The sequence below is a fragment of the Trachypithecus francoisi genome, unplaced genomic scaffold (assembly GCF_009764315.1).
Source record: "Trachypithecus francoisi isolate TF-2019V2 unplaced genomic scaffold, Tfra_2.0 Lachesis_group20, whole genome shotgun sequence".
NCBI classification, from domain to species: Eukaryota; Metazoa; Chordata; class Mammalia; order Primates; family Cercopithecidae; genus Trachypithecus; species Trachypithecus francoisi.
In genome coordinates, this window is record NW_022681466.1 from 56,602,067 (window position 1) to 56,618,277 (window position 16,211).

Sequence of the window (16,211 nt, forward strand, 5' to 3'; positions counted from 1 at the left end):
TGGTACAAATGTGGCGGGATAGGTGAGTTATCCAGGGCTGCACTGTCCTCCTGGGCAAAGGTTGGTGTCCTATTGGGGCTCACTGCCCAAGGCTACCTACCTGTGGCATTGGTCTGGTTGGGGCACTCTCTGGGGTTGCATTGCTGGTGGTGGAGTGGGGGCTACGGTGGCGGGGTGGTCATGGGAGGCAGGTCGTGTACACTAACGTGTACTGCCAGTGGCAGTGGATGGGTTAAGGGCGCTATCTTCTGGACCTGCTCGTGGCAGGGGGCTGGTTGGGTGGAGTTAGCTGGAGCTACAGTGTTGGCAGTGAGGGGTGTTCAGGGGCATCGCGGGTTGTTCCGGGGCATCGTCGGGTGCTGCACTGCCCGTGAGTGGGGTGCCCTATCAGGAGCTGCGCTGCTTATGGCAGGATGGGGGAGGGCGGGTTTGAGGCGCTGTCTAGTGCAGTACTGGGCTCCGGGTCCACATAAAAACCCTGTGGGCCCGAAGGAGACTCAGAGGCCAGGGTTTGGGGAACAGGTGGCCCGTGAAGACCTTTCCTGGCCCCCAGCCTCGTGGGCGCTATGGAGGACGCCCCCCTGTCCCTGCCTTGAAGCTGCCCTCCGTCCCCACAGTGTCCCTGTCCCGGGAGGGGCTTCATGCCCTTTCAGGTGGGGCTCCCAGGGCTGAGAGGGGTGCCCAGTGTTCGCCTTCGTGGCCCCCCTTTGACTGTTGGCAGAGGATGATCCAGCCCCGTCCGGCCACCCCCAGAGCTGGTGCCTGCCTCTGCGACTGCTGCCTGTCCCCCGAGCTTGGCAAGGGAGGAGCAACTGCGTTTCTGGTGACCGACTCGCTTCCGGTGGCTGGCGCTGGCTGCAGGTCCTGGGGTGGCCGGCCTCCTGTGCAGCTGCCCCCGCACCCGCCCGCTGTGCCGGCCGCCCGCACCTCGCTTGCTGACACACTCTCTCTCTCTCTTTCTGTCTGTGCCTCTTTCTGTGTGTTCTGTAGAGGACGTAGCAAATTTAACAGCCACTGATGTCATGAATCGGGTAAACCTGGGATATTTGCAAGGTAATTCTGCTCTGGCGGGTGCCGACCGCTGCACCACAGGGCTCACCAACCCTTCACCGCCGGCAGCCTTGCCGCGCCGTCCCGGCCAGGCAGGTGGACGGGGGCCGTGAGAGCACGTCCCAGGTGTCAGCCCAGGCAGCCCTGCTGGGCAAAGCCTCGCATGTTGACAGAGTGTCCCCTGGCTGGGCGTTGAGGACGGGCCTGAGGCTGAGGTCCGGGGCTTGTGCTGGTCAAGGTGCTGTTGGCCGCCAGGCAGAGTGGCAACTGCCCAGCTCTCAGGCTCACTCTGGTGCTTCTCCTGCTTTGCTGTTTACGATGAGCCCCCTGGCCTACAGCCAGCCCCACAAGCGGTCCGAGGACCCCAAGCCCCTCTGCTCTTAGGAAGCACCCACATGGTCCCAAGCCAGGGCTCAGGAGGAGCTCGGTGAAGCCGGGGCTGGATGCAGGGGTGTGGATTCCAAGCCGCTATAGTGGTAGGGCTTTGTGTTTGTGGCTGCCCAGGCCAGGTGGATGGTAACCTTCATCCCCCAGCTGGGGCTCCACGAGGGGATTTTTCCTGCTCGTCTGGGGCAGAGCTTCTGCACATCCCATTCTGTTCTGTTGCTCAGCCACCCAGCACCCTGTTTCCTCCAAGAACATGCTGTGCCCCGTCAGCGCTCAGAGCAGAGTCCCGGCTGGGGCGCTCCCTGGGGTCCTGGTAGCCTCAGGGGAACTCAGAGCCTGCCCCCGCTGCCACCCCTCCCTACAGGTAACCCAGGAGCTTGAAGGGCCTCCTGAGCCCAGGCAGGTGTTAGCTCGGCGGGGATATGTTTGCCAGATGGCCTTGCAGCCGGAGGCAGGGTCAGGCCTGGAGCGGCCATGGAAGTAAAGCGTCAGCCTCTCCCGGTTCCGTGCTTTTCCCTACGATGGCGCTCATGGAAGACCCTGGCTCTGCCGGGCACTGTGGCGCTTGGACCTGCAGCTAGTGGCCTTCATGAGTGGGACGCCTGCATTTCCCGCTCCCCTCACCCGCCACGGCTTCCTGCGGCTCCTGCTGCGGCTCCAGGGCAGGCGCGACCATGGCAGGCTTGGGGGTCGAGGGCTCACAGGACTCGCACGGCAGGCATCTCCTGGGCTCGGCCTACATGCCTGGGGTGATGAAGGTGCCAGGGCTTTGGGGCTGCACCCCCGTTTGGATTCAAGCGGACCCTAGGCCAGGACGCAGAACAGGAAGAGTCACTCTTTGCAGGGAGGGTGGGCAGCATCCTGGGGCCCCTCCAGCGCGCAGCCCCCCACCCCACACACACAGCAGGAGGAGCCACCTCAGCCCCGATACACAGACCCCGTCTTCACGCCGCCTCACGGCTGCTCTGGGGGTAGGCACTAGTTACCCCCAGTTTATAGAGGAGGAAACTGAGGCTCGGGTGGCAGTAGCTCTGGCCCGGCATGGGGGATAGGCAGGAGTGACTATGGATGCCAAGGGCCGGATCTGGAAGTTCTGGGCCTGCAGGGTTAGGAGCGGTGAGGGCAGAGCTACCACTGAGGCCTGGAGTGAAGGTTGGAGGGTCTGGGGGAGGAGTCAGGTAGCCTTGGGGACCAGGGGTGAGGTGGCCCTGCCCCAGGACATTCACCAGAAGAGCCAAAGCCAGCCCCTGCCTCACCCCAGGCCCCCAGGCACACCTGCTGCCAGCCTTCACCAAACACAGTGGACACGCGAAGCTAGTCCTCTGTGCCCATCCTGGACAGCCAGGACCAGTGCCATGTGACTGACCACAACCCAGCCCCGGCACTGCAGCTGGGACCCAGCGTCCCCACCCACCACCCAGCCCAGCCCAGCTCAGCCCAGCTACGTGCTCTGCTCTCATTCAGAAGCATGTGGTCCAGGCACCCCAGGGGAAAAGCTGAGGCCTGGCAGCCAGTCTGTGCCTGCTGGGGTGAAACGAGCTGGTGGCCCCTTGTTGTTGGTGTCCCACTGGTGCTCATCACAAAGCCAGTCAGCAGCGCGGGGGCAAGTACTTACTAGAGCCGCCGCCCACACCACCACTCCCTGCACCACCCGCCATGCGGCCACCCCAGAGGTGTGTGTGGGCACAAGGGCGGGGTGGGTGTGCCTCCCTGCACAGCCTCAACGTGAGGCCCCTGGCCTCTACCAAAGGCCTGGGGAAGACCCTGCCATGGGTTTTGGGAAGACAGCAAAACAGCTGTGAGGGGCAGGTGTCAGGCCGTCCCACCCCGCAGGCATGGACACAGGAGCTGGCACCAAATGACCTGCCGCCGTGTGCGAAAGGCCCGAGGCAGAGCTGTCCAGGTCACCCCCCAGGTCCTAGCCTGTGCCCCCGCCTCCCTGGCAGCAGCTGTGGGAACTCCAAAGCCCCCATTGCAGTGGGACCAGCATGGCCCCCACCTGGCTGGCCAGGAGCCTCCCTGACTTGTCTTCTCAGGGGCCATGGCAGGGCTGTCCCAAGGGAGAGGACGAGCAGAGAGAAGGAATGGCAGCAGCCAGGTGGAGGCTCCTGGTTCCCCTGTCCTGGGTCACCTTTGTTCTCTGTCCTTGGAGTCCTGGAACAGGAATCCAGGAGGTTCCCTTAGACACCATCAGATGCATAAACTGAGGCTACAGGCCCTTCCCTCCCGCCAGTGAACCCAGGGCCACTGCTGGGATGGTGGGCTCTCCCTCCCTGTGCTTGGCCCCGCGGAGACTGTGGGATGACGGGGGGCAGTGTTTCTCCCAGGACTGTTTTCACCCCATGGGACACATCCCCCCTCCCACGCCATGAGCCAGACGCCAGGCTGTCTCCCATGAGTGGCAGGGCCATGTTCTCAGAGGGATGAGCTGGGGGCTGTTCTGGGCTGATGCCACTCGGGACTTAAGTCTGAAGCAAAGGGCTGAGCACAGCAAGTGGGAGTGGCCTGCCCAGGCCCAGGGACGGCAGCAGCTGCAGGGCCCTGTGGGAGGGACAGGGCTGAGCAGCCTCTGGAGGCCGAGGTGGGTGTGTGTGAATGTGGAGGACGGTGTGCGGGTGTGTATACGAGTGAGTGTGCAGGGGTCTGTGGATAGCATGGTATGGGTGGCTGTGAAGATCTGTGCGACAGACACAAATGTGTGTGGGATACAGAGGTGAATTGCAGGTGTGTAGGCATGTGCGTGTATGCACAGGTGTGCGCAGGTGTAGATGAAGGCGTGCATGCATGTGAGGTGAACAGACACGTCCCAGGGCGTGCAGGCTGACGTGTGTGCTGGTGTGTACAGGTGTGCTTGGTGCCTCTGCTCAGGCCCACCCCTTTGCTGTGATGCCACCCGGCACCGGAGGGGGTTGCAGGTCGGAGCTGGCTCCCAGCTGCCCTCCTGGCTGCCCCATGTGGGGATGGGCCCTGGCTGGGCTCACCAGGATGAGGTGCTGGAGCAGAATGGTCAGGCAGGCCGGAAAGACTCAGCTCATCCTGGAGCCCCCCATACCTCCGAGCCCCTGTGGAGCTGGGAGGGGGAGGGCTGGGGGGTGACGTCTGCCCGGTTGTGTCCTTTGCAGACGAGATGAATGACCATCAGAACACCCTTTCCTACGTCCTCATCAACCCTCCGCCCGACACGAGGCTGGAGCCCAGCGACATTGTGTGAGTAGCACCTGTGGGCCGTGTGGAGACCCCCCCTGAGCACCAGGTGGGCACTGGGGAGATGAGGCCACAGGCACCACAGTGGGGCTGCTGGGCAGGGGCTGCCCGGCCCACGTCCACTCCAGGGTCCCCTCTGCCCTCCCGCAGCTATCTCATCCGCTCCGACCCCCTGGCTCACGTGGCCAGCAGCTCCCAGAGCCGGAAGAGCAGCTGCAGCCACAAGCTGTCGTCCTGCACCCCGAGACTCGCGATGAGACACAGCTCTGAGCCACCCTGCAATGAGCTCGGGCCATCAAGCCCAGGGTCCTCAGGAAGGACGTGAGGAGCGTGTGAGGACACAGTGGCACTAGCGTGACCCTGGGGATGCCACACTTGGCTCACCGTGGCTCCTGGACTCCACCCTGGAAAGGAGCCCCTCATGCAGGGGAGGGCCAGCTCACCCTCGGTACCTGCAGGCTAGTGAGGAGAGTTTTTTAACTTATTTTTAAAGACCGATGCAAGTCCCTTCTCTTTACACAGATGTACCGTAACTCGTGACCAGGGCTGGCTGGGAGGGCAACGCAGGGACCAGACACCTTGCAGGGCCGAGCCCAGGCTGTGCTGGAGGGTGGGGCTGGGGTGCATGGGGAGGGGAAGAGAACCCAGAACCCAGGAGCCCTGCGTGGGCCACACCCAACTCAGAGCCAGCCTGAGCTTTCATGGCCAAGCGGCCTCACTTCCTTCCAGCCAAGGCCTGGGGGCCGGGGCTGCCATGCTGCACTCTGTGGGGCGGGTGAGGGGCACCCTCTGCTCTTTGCTGTCCTGAGCCCTTTCGGAAGTCAAGCAGCAAAGGGCCCGGGGAAGCCAGGCGTGTGTGAGGGGTGCATCCCCAGGTGCCCCAGAGGGCCCTGTTGCCAAGGACCTTTCTGAAGGTCACGAGCAGAAGCAAAGACGCCGTTTCCTCTACTTCACACTGAACTTTCCCGGCCACTGCGTCTGGGGGGCGTTGGGTGGAAGATGGTGCATTTCCACGGACCGTTTATACACTTACCTTTTAAAGCAAAGCCTTGTTTTCTAAACCCCTGACTTGTGAAGCACAATTCAGCCTCCGGGCTGGGCCACGTGGAGAGAGAGGACCTTCTTAGCAAGGCGAGATCCCGGGCGGCGGCTGACATCAGGAGCGCCGCCCTGTGTCCTTTGCTGCTGGTTCCTTACTGGTTTGTACGGTCAGTGCTGGAACCTTCTATTAAACGGATGCATTCTGGAGGCATGAAGTTACAAGTTGCCCCGCTTGTGGTTCCAAAGCTCTCACCCCTCCCAGCCACCCCATTTTAAGGGTTAGAAACATCTGCTGGGGTCCCCACAGGCAAGCTCCCATTCCCCAGCCAGACCAGGACAGTCCTTCCAAAACTTGGGAACCAAATTGTATTTGGCTACTGGTGACTGAATCCTGGTAGCCAGGAAACCCGTCTGGTGGTGGGGGTCCCAGAGTCCAGGAGGGCTCTCTGGTGAGCTGCCCATCAGCCACACCCCTGCAGCCAGGCGTGTCCCTGGGGTGGGTACAGAGACCCCAGGCTCTGCCCACAGTAGCACAGAACTCATCTGAGGTCAGCAGCTGCTGGGGACCCCCTACACTGGGGGTCAGGGCTGCCCCAGGCAGGGATGTGTGTGCACCTCACCACATTCATTTCAGGGTACCCCAAAAGGCTGAAGGGGAAGGACCAAAAAAGGCTGAGGTGCAGCCCTTCCCTGGTGTCAGGGCAAACGACACAGCAGCTGCTAGAGGGCCCGGCCCTGGCCACACGACTAGCTAGTCCCTTACTACTGGCCTGCCTGGAACCCTCCTGCTCAGAAGGTGCCCACTAGCCCTCGGTGGGGGACAGAGCCAGATATGGGTGGTCAGGAAAAGGCTGTGTGGATTCAGGGGGCCAGAAAGTCCCGGGACCTTGATGGAGTGGCAGGGGTTGATGTTGGGCTAGAGTGGCCAGAGCCTGTCTCAGTAGGGCTGGGGTCTATCAGGTTCCCGGGATCCAACCAGCGGACACACCCTACCCTGCAGTCACCTTGCAGCAGGCAGGCCCAAGCCTGCCTCACCTGGGCAGCTTCTCATGTCACCTACACCCTGGCCCCCAGGCAACAGGGGCTGCACAGCGCCTGCAGGGAGGAGAGGGGAGAGAAAAGCCGGCCTGGCGGCTGGGATGGGAGGGCCACAGCTCCAGTGGTGGCGGGGGAAGCTGTAGCCCCTGGAGCCCCACACTGGGAAGAGCTGGCCTCTAGGACGCACCATGGGGGAGTCACATGACTTGTTGGGGATTAACTTGCGATGGGGACGGTGTTCCTGGAGTCCCTGGTGGCCACTCCACCACCGTGAGGCCGGGAGGCCTCTTAGCCTTTGAGCCTCTCTCCACGGGTGAGTGGAGTCCCCAAAGAGGGCTGGGGGCTTGCTGCCCAGGAGGGCTGGGTGGGCACTTTGGGCCTCGGAGAACATCAGTGGTCCGTTCCTCCCGCATGTCGGGGGCAAGTGGCAGCATGTTCATAATCTCCATTAGCGAGGCCACTTCAGGTCCAGCCCTGGACATCCGAGGAGGTGCGGGCAGTCCCTGCTCCTTCACACTAACCACAGAGGATGCCAGGCAGGAGGCCCCCTGCTCTGCCTGGAGCTCATGTGGGCAGCCATGGACACAGGTGGCACCCAGCGGCCTGTGAATCCTCCCGTGGGCAAGGCTGGGAGCCAGGGGCTGGAACCAGGCAGGTCCATGACTGTGAGATGCCAGCTGCCAGCCCAATAAAAGCTGCCTGAAGCATCTGGAACCTTCTGTGCTCTCCTTGGCCTCCATGTTCTTCATCTCCGGGTTTAGGGAGTACCTGGGGTACCTGTCTGCTTGTCCCGAGCCCACTCACCAACAGTCCCGGCTGGCACAGTCAGACATCAGGAAGGTGGGTCCCTGCTCCCCGAGCCGTCCTTGTCCACCATCACTTCTCCCAGCCTCATGTCCGGCTGACCCATCAAAGGTCCCCCTGCAAAGCCTACAGCAAGTGAAGCAGGATCTGAGCAAAGGTTGAGGAACTGAATTCCCTAAGTCATCACTGCCTAGAATGAGCTAAAAGAATTTGTTTTAATGCTTTATGGTAGAATTATTTGAAACACACAAACTTAGTGAGAAATCTGCTATTTTCCTTATTCCTTTTTTTGTTTGTTTTTATTTTCCTTATTCCTCATCCATCTAACAGAAACCTGTTTGGGCAGGGTGCAGTGTCTCATGCCTGTAATCCCAGCACTTTGGAGGCCAAGGCAGGTGGACTGCTTGAGCCCAGGAGTTTTAAGATCAGCGTGGCAACATGACAAAGCCCTGACTCTATCAAAAAATACAAAAAAAAAAAAAATTAGCTAGACGTGGTGGCATATGCGTATAGCCCCAGGTACCCAGGAGGCTGAGGAAGGAGGATCACCTAAGCCGAGGAGGTTGAGGCTGCAGCGAGCTGAGACTGCACCACTGCACTCCAGCCTGGGCGGCAGAGTGAGACCCCGTCTCAAACAAGAAAAAGAAAAAAGAAAAAGAAAAGAAAACTGTTTGCTCAAAATCAGAATACTAACAGTGTATTGGGTGACTCTCGGTTACGGGTGAGTGAAATGTAAGAGCAACATTAAAAGGGACAGGCGGGAGGAAACGGGGGTCATCAGTTACAAGTTACCTTGTGACCTGAGAAGCAACACAGTGTAACTTGCACCTGGATTTGGATTAGCTGCAAACTCTACAGCAACCACTAAAATATACTTATTTTTCTTTTTTTTCTCTATCTGAAATTATAATTGATATGCTACAAAAGAAAAGACTATGGAATCATATAAAATGTGTAACTGAAACCAGAGGCAGCAGAAAACAAAGGGAGATAGAAACTAAGACCAAGGGCAACAAATAGAAAAACAGTTACGAATGTGGCAGATGTCAATCCCACGAAACCCGTCATCACATTACATGGCAATGCATTGGTCTAAATACACCAATTAAAAGACAGAGACTGGCCAGGCGTGGTGGCTCACACCTGTAATCTCAGCACTTTGGGAGGCCGAGGCGGGCGGATCACGAGGTCAGGAGATCGAGACCATCCTGGCTAACACGGCGAAACCCTGTCTCTACTAAAAAATACAAAAAAACTAGCCAGGCGAGGTGGCAGGCGCCTGTAGTCCCAGCTACTCGGGAGGCTGAGGCAGGAGAATGGCATGAACCCAGGAGGAGGAGCTTGCAGTGAGCTGAGATCCAGCCGCTGCACTCCAGCCCGGGTGACAGAGCGAGACTCCATCTCGAAAAAAAAAAAAAAAAGACAGAGACTGGCCGGGCACGGTGGCTCACAACTGTAATCCCAGCACTTTGGGAGGCCGAGGCAGGTGGATCACCTGAGGTCAGGAGTTTCGAGACCAGCCTGGCCAACATAGTGAAACCCAACTCTACTAAAAATACAAAAATTAGCCGGGCGTGGTGGTGGGAACCTGGTAATCCCAGCTACTCGGGAGGCTGAGGCACAAGAATCACTTGAACCCGGGAGGAGGAGGCTGCAGTGAGCCGAGATCATGCCACTGCGCTCCAGCCTGGGCGACAGAGCAAGACTTCGTCTCAAAAAAAAAAAAAAAAAAAAAAGATGGAGACTGATAGTGGATTTGTTAAGTCCCCAAGTTATGGAGAGTCACATGACCAGCACATCAGCCCTCCTCCACCTCTCGCACACACCTCAGGCCTGGATGTGTGTCCAGGCTGTAGGGTTTTAAAGAGACCCCTCGATGGCCCGTGGTGTTACAGCAGGCAGTGTGGCCAGCCAGCTCCCCGCAGCCCCAGCTCCTGGAGGGCCCCTGGGGACAGGAAGGTGTCCTGCTCAGCAAACAGATGCTCTCTGTTGGAGAGGTCCAACCTGGTCAGGTGCACAGGCCGCAAAAGGCACCCACGGCAGGTGGCACAGCTGGTGGGAAGCCAGGAAGAGCTTCTCCAGGCAGGTACCTGCTGGAAGGTGCCAGGTGACAGGTGGGTGATGCAGTTGCCTGAGGGCCCATGTACCTCATTCGGTGGGAAAACTGAGGCACGGCCCTTTCATGGCCATGCCGCCTGCCAGGTGTCCAGGCATTGCCTACCATGATCACCCCTGCAGTGCCCCCAGGTCCCAGAAAGCTGCTGTCTCTGCCCCACAGCTGCCTGGATGGTTTGTGTGAGGGCCAGGCTCCAGAGGCCCCCACCTCGCCTGCGTGGAAGGTCCAGAGGACCTGTGAGGAGCACTGAGGCACGGCCGCTGCAGAGCAACGGCTTCTCCATGAGCAGAGGAGTCAGGCAGGACCGAGGACAGAGGACACTCAAGAGCAGCCGCCCAGCCCCTCCACCTGCCCGGAGCCTCGCTGCTCCACTTGCCCTGGCATTCCTGAAAGCTGCAGAGGGGCCACAGGGCACCCGGGGCAGAGTCCCACAGAGCCCCCAACTCACACACTCTGTCCACTGCTGTGACTCCCAGCCCGCCCCAGAGGACAGCAGCCAGGAGCCCTCCTGACCTCCGAGGAGCCCAGATCTACGGGGGACTGACAGCGGCTTGGCCTCCTGTCTGCTGAGCACCGCCAAGCTGATGTTTCTAATTAATGTCAAAAAGGTTTTTAGCATGCGTCCCCCATCCTATCCTGAGCCAGGCTTCTGAGCTGCCTACCTGGAATGTGTGTCTGTCTGTCCGCCCGAGGTAGACAGCCATTTTTTGAAGGTTAAATTGACTGTCCAATTATCTTATCAGTAATGGCAATCTGACTAAGTATTCAATATATGTTGGTCACTATTTTATTATATCTCCATTCCTTCTTTCTTCCCCATTTTGTCATACTTCCTTCCAGAGCATCTCTGATCATATTTGTATGTTTTTTTCTTACACTAACTTTCTTCACTAGATAACCTTACCTAATACATTCTTCATTAGATTATTTTTTCTTTTGATTTTGGCAAAAAAAATAATAATAATAAAAGGGGGTTGACTTTTATGGCATAAAATTTTCACTTGTTTATGCCAACCTTTGACCAAAGGAAGAGTAGAGCTCGTGTTCACTATGGACTTATCAACCTGCTACCTATGGCACTTCCAGATATATTGGGAACCTATCCGCAAAACTGTAACCAACTAGGTATACATATGGCAACTTTGACATACATCTGGAAACTCAGGTGTATATAACCTTCTGGACACTCAATATTAATTTAAATTTTATGAGAATCCACCAGGAATTTTAAGGCATGATCTTTATCCATAAACAAGTTAATAATGTTTAAATTTTTGTTAAATGGAGGCTATTAAGTATTAAATGTATGAATAAGTGAAATGGGGAGAAGAGAGTGTATTGGTCAGGCTTCTCCAGAGAAACAGAGCCAATAGCCAAGAGGGTATGGATCTATACAGAGACAAAGATGGATTTTTTTTAAATTGAGATATAGTTTCACTCTGTCACCCAGGCTTGAGTGCAGTGGCACGATCACATTCACTGCAGCCCCGACCTCCTGGGCCCAAGTGATCCTCCCACCTCAGCCTTTCAAATAGCAGGACTACAGTTGCAGGCCACTACGCCCAGCTAATTTTTTTATTTCTTGTAGAGACTGGGCAATTAAAATTTTCTTTTAGTCCTGCTAACCTGAAAGAGGTTGCTTGTTACATCTGTGGGTTGTATTCATGTAATGTTTTTTACACCATACTCGATGAGCATTTGATGAAGGTCAAGCATGAGGCCCAGATGAACCTGCCTAAGAATACCTTTGTCAGTAGTAACTATCTGTACTTGGTCATGTCTGAATCAAATAAACTGTAATATTTGCATATTACTGAAGTTTCAGTGTAGATGCCTATGTTAGTCGGTATTTAAGACACAGGGTTAGTGAATTTTATCCTTCCTGTTGGTGCTGTGGACATGGCCTTACACAATGCTTTCTGGTCACCTTCTCCCCTGAGGGGACCTTGGCACCTGTTCAGCCTCACCTGAGGCATATTTCTGTGCCCTCTTCCTATATAGAACCCCCGAGACTGAGGATGTCTTGGTGTGAGTTAGAGAAAGTTCTGCCCACCTCCCCTCCAGGCAGATGCAGCTCCCCAGCCCTCGTCTTGTTAAACTAATCCCACCATCTTCAAGGCCAGGCCAACCCACATTTCCTGAGCAAAAACTTATTTTTCTCTCCATTTCACGACTTCACTCATTGAAATATCAGCAGCTCTGGGTGTGTGTTTCTGGCTGTGTTTATGCCGGACACAAGGCTCGGGGATGAGTTCAGGCTGGGGTTAGCCCCTTAAGCGTTGTCCAGGGCCTTCTGTGCGAGACACAGCCACCCTGTGTGTCCCCACCCCCCGGCTCTCCCAACTAGACATTTACAAGAAACAAATAATTGGCCATACGAGTATTCACTGTGTGTAAGGTGGCAAGAGTGTTGAATTTCTTTCACCAGATGTTTTGAAATATTTCAACTGATTAGAAAAATATGGATGAACTATTCTGGGAATGTCACAAGACCCAAAGACTTTCTGAATGTGTAACTTGTTAAAAGGATTCTGTTCTTTTCCTAAATTTATTAGATTCTGTTCTTTTTCTGGAGACCACTGACAAGATTGTCTCTTTCCAAACAAAACAGTTTGTGACTCACATATTAATACTTTCCAGGTGGAGATTTATGTATCTGAACGCATGGTTAATAAAAAGTTGTACACGTGTTCCTTGAGGAAGGGGAGACTTAAAATTTAAAATTAGTTAATGTGTTTCAGATAGTTCAAAAACAATACAGAAAATAATTTCTTTTTTAGGAGCAAAGTGAGGGCAGGTGGGCAGTCAGCACTTGGCCATCGTCATTAGCAAAGTGTGCTGTCTTTATTGATACCAACTGTTTAATTTAAGCCAACTATTTAATTTTGCCTTATTTGGCTTCTGTTTATATATTAAACACCACCAAGTAAAAGATAGCTCTGCCCACAATAGAGAAGACACTGTTCCTTTGTATTCACACAGCAGACGAAAAACTGAGCAAAACATTGTGTTTGTAGTCTGTGAGTCTCTGACTTGGTGAATGGACTAAACAGGTTGGTTTTTAAGTAGTAACATTTTTGTTTATACTTGAACCTTCAATCCCAGCGTGCCTTGGGTACACAAGCAGGCACAGCAGGGTTGCTTCATGCGCACTGATCTCTGTGCCTGCTGAACGGGGCCACGCCTGCACCCTGGAGACACAGTAGGTGTGGCCACAGGGAGAGCACACAGGCCTTTGAAGTTCCATGGGGATGTTTTTGGCAAACAGTCAATGTTTGTATTTGATCTTCAAATCATATCTATTCCCCCTCCTTAGAGTGATGCCGCATGCTGGATGGCAACAGTTTTCATCTGTGCCTCCACATAGCACTTCTTGAAAGAGATCTTCAGTGTGGACTCCTCTGTTCAGAAAGAAAACCCTCCTGTGATTTAGTCCACGGCTTAATCTTATTCATGCGTTCTCAGGTGACACAAGAAACTTAGTCCAGGACTAGTTTTACTTTGCCTCAAAGCAAAAGTATTAGCACACACACTCACACTCACACCTCACATATACACACAGATTATTTTGGCTGTATTATGGACTTGCTTTGGAAGACATAGCATCAGCCTGCTCTTTATTGTCAGGACAATAAGCAAATTGGTTAAATGGATGAGTTAATTAGAAATAGCACATAGTCAACAGTTGTTACTGACTTATTTTCAATAAATTTAACTTGTAATGAAAACCATTTCTTATCCAAAGCACAAGTCAAATTTTATACAATTGTAACACACATTCACCTGGTTTGCCACGGTTTCTTCTGTAAGAAGGAAGATATCTGTATTGCTGGAGAAGGTGTGCTTTTTTCATACTGGTTGATAAAATTTTAATTTGGAAACTTAGTCTAAAGAAAGCACCATTAGGCTTTGTGAAAAAGGGGAGTGGGAAGAACCAAGGAGCTTAAAAAACAAAAGATCTCCTAAAACTAGTAAGTGAGTTCAGCAGTTGACAGGATATGAGATCAGTGCACAAAATCAATCACATATATTAGTCATTATGTATTAACAGTGAACGTGTGGAAACCACAATTAAAAACATAACACCCTTTCCAATTTCTCCAGGAAAATTAAATACTTAATTATACACTTAACAAAACATGTACAGAATCTGGAGGGTGAAAATGAAAAAAGATACCAATGAAAGAAAAAGAGACTTATAATGTTCACTTATTGGAAGATTCAATATAATAAAAATGCCAGTCATCCCTAAGGTGATTTATAGGTTTAGTGTAATTCCTGTTAAAATCTTAACAATATTAAGACACATATGGAAGCTTATTCTACAATATGTGTGTAAGGGCACAGAACTTCTCATAGCTAAAGAAAACACAAAAGAAGAATAAAATCAGAGGAACTACCCTACCCAAATTAAGGCCTACCATGCAGCTAGAGTAATCCAGACATTATGGTATTGGTAGACAGACAGACACAGAGATCAAAGGAAGAGAAGGGAGAATGCAGAAATAGACTCACACAAATACACTCACACACAAAAAGGTGATTTTTTTTGGCAAACATACAAAACAGTCGAGTGGAGGAAAGATCAACTTCAACAAAAGGTGCTGGACAACTGCGCATCCATAGACAAAGCAAGCAAAACAAAAATAATAAAGCAAAGCCAAAATCTCACATATTATGGAAAAAAATCAAGATGATCAGAGACCTAAATGTAAAGTATAAAGCAATACAGTTTTTAGGGAACAAAAGAAGGAAATATTTGGGATCCATGACTAGGCAAAAAGAACTTAAGCTTGACATCAAAATCCTAATCCACATTAGGAAAGATTGATAAATTATATGACATCAAAATGTAAAACTCTTATTCAGAAGACTTCATTAAAAATATTATAAGACAAGGTTCAGGCTGGGAGAAAATACTGCAACCTTAATATCCAACAAAGGATTAATATTTAGAATATATAAACAGCACTCCAAATTAACAGTAGAAAAATAAAAACTGTTCTCGTCCAATTAGAAATGGGCAAAAGACATGAAGAGATGTTTCACCAAATATGAATATATGGGTAGCACATAAGCATGTGAAAAGGTGTTGAGTGTCATTAACCATTAGAAAAACATTAAAACCCTGATTAGATACCACCACATACCTATCAGAACAGCTCATAAAAAAAAAACTGTGACAGCATCAAATGCTGGTGAGGATGTGAAGAAACTCACTGCCCCATGCATTGCTGGTAGGAATGTAAAATAATGTACAGCCATGCTAGAAAAGAGTTTGACAGTTTCTTATAAAACTATAGATGCAGCTACCCTATGAACCAGGTATTGTACTTCTCGGCATCCGTCCAAGAGAAATGGAGGCATATGTTTACACAGATACCTCTATGTAAATGTTCATAGTAGCCTTATTCATAAAAGCCCCACTAGAAACACTCTAGACGTTTCTCAGATGGCTAAGTGGCTAGATACGCTGCCATGTGTTAACGCTGGAATACAGTTTAGCCGTACACAGCAGCCTGGATGAATCCACAGAAAACTGTGCTCCCAGTTTTTGATTTAGAGTTTGGTAGAGCTTCTTTTTTTTCCCCCTTTAGAAAAAATTTTCATTGAGAACTTTATAAACTTGGTAACAGATGTAGGGATGATTTAAAAGCATTACCTTCCTCAAAACTTTTTTTGTTTATGTTCTGGGATACATGTGCAGAGCTTCTTTTTCTTATGATTATATATAATACTTTTTGATTTTCAGAAATACTGGGGAACATGGAAAAGAACAAAAAAGAAGAAAATGATTGGTATGAACCACAAACGCCTGTCTTGGAGAAACTCCTATAGATGCAGATTCTTGCAGATGCTGTCTAGTCCTTACTTTTAGTTTCACTTGGTGTTTTCTTGGGACTCTTGTGGCTAGCTCACGGGGAGACAGAAAAAATGCCAAAACCTCATGCTATGAAGTTAATCAGTGGAAAGTGAATTAGGCATCAACCTAGAGGCCGTGGAGAGCTGGGAGGAGTGGGCATCTGATGATGACCACTGAGGGCAAAGGCTGTGGGGTTGGCTGGGAGCCTTCCCCAGGGCCTATATTTTCCCCAGGACGTCCCTGCCAATTGAATACCTGTTGAAATTATGTTCTCAAGCAGCACTTTTCACAGCAATTATGACTTTTATGTGATTTGACACTTTAAGAACGTAGAAGTTTATTTTTCCTAGAATTTGCCTTAAGGAGAAAGAAACATGCTTAAATAATTGGTTAAAATTTGGAGAGAAGAAATGAATAATATATAAATTAATGAACAATGGTGATGTAGACAGATTTCTGGTGAGGAAAGATATTAACTATTCTCCTTCAGCTGCCAACTCAACCCAACACTTAAGGTCAAGACACCTCTTCACTGCTTAAAAAATACAGCTATAGGCCTGGCATGGTGGTGCATGCCTGTAATCCCAGCACTTTGGGAGGCCGAGGAAGGCCAGATCACCTGAGGTCAGGAGTTTGAGACCAGCCTTGCCAACATGGCAAAATGCTCTCTCTACTCAAAAAATACAAAAATGAGCCAGGAGTGGTGGT

At 52.3% G+C, this 16,211-nt stretch overlaps 1 protein-coding gene across 1 annotated transcript; it reads left to right on the plus strand.

The window, feature by feature from the left end:
- The first annotated feature begins 996 nt into the window (after positions 1-996).
- LOC117067651 (potassium channel subfamily T member 1-like) lies at positions 997-7,982 on the plus strand. The gene is made up of 3 exons (XM_033184465.1): positions 997-1,053; positions 4,560-4,644; positions 4,792-7,982. The coding sequence occupies exons 1-3, from the start codon at positions 1,023-1,025 to the stop codon at positions 4,964-4,966; spliced, it is 291 nt and encodes a 96-aa protein (XP_033040356.1). The 5' UTR covers positions 997-1,022; the 3' UTR covers positions 4,967-7,982.
- Positions 7,983-16,211: the final 8,229 nt, after the last annotated feature.

Excerpts from the sequence above, each read along its gene's own strand:
- LOC117067651 (XM_033184465.1), top strand. The coding sequence starts at position 1,023 with ATGAATCGGGTAAACCTGGGATATTTGCAAG. Across the intron at positions 1,054-4,559 it reads AAACCTGGGATATTTGCAAG|ACGAGATGAATGACCATCAG; the intron begins GTAATTCTGCTC and ends TGTCCTTTGCAG. Across the intron at positions 4,645-4,791 it reads CTGGAGCCCAGCGACATTGT|CTATCTCATCCGCTCCGACC; the intron begins GTGAGTAGCACC and ends GCCCTCCCGCAG.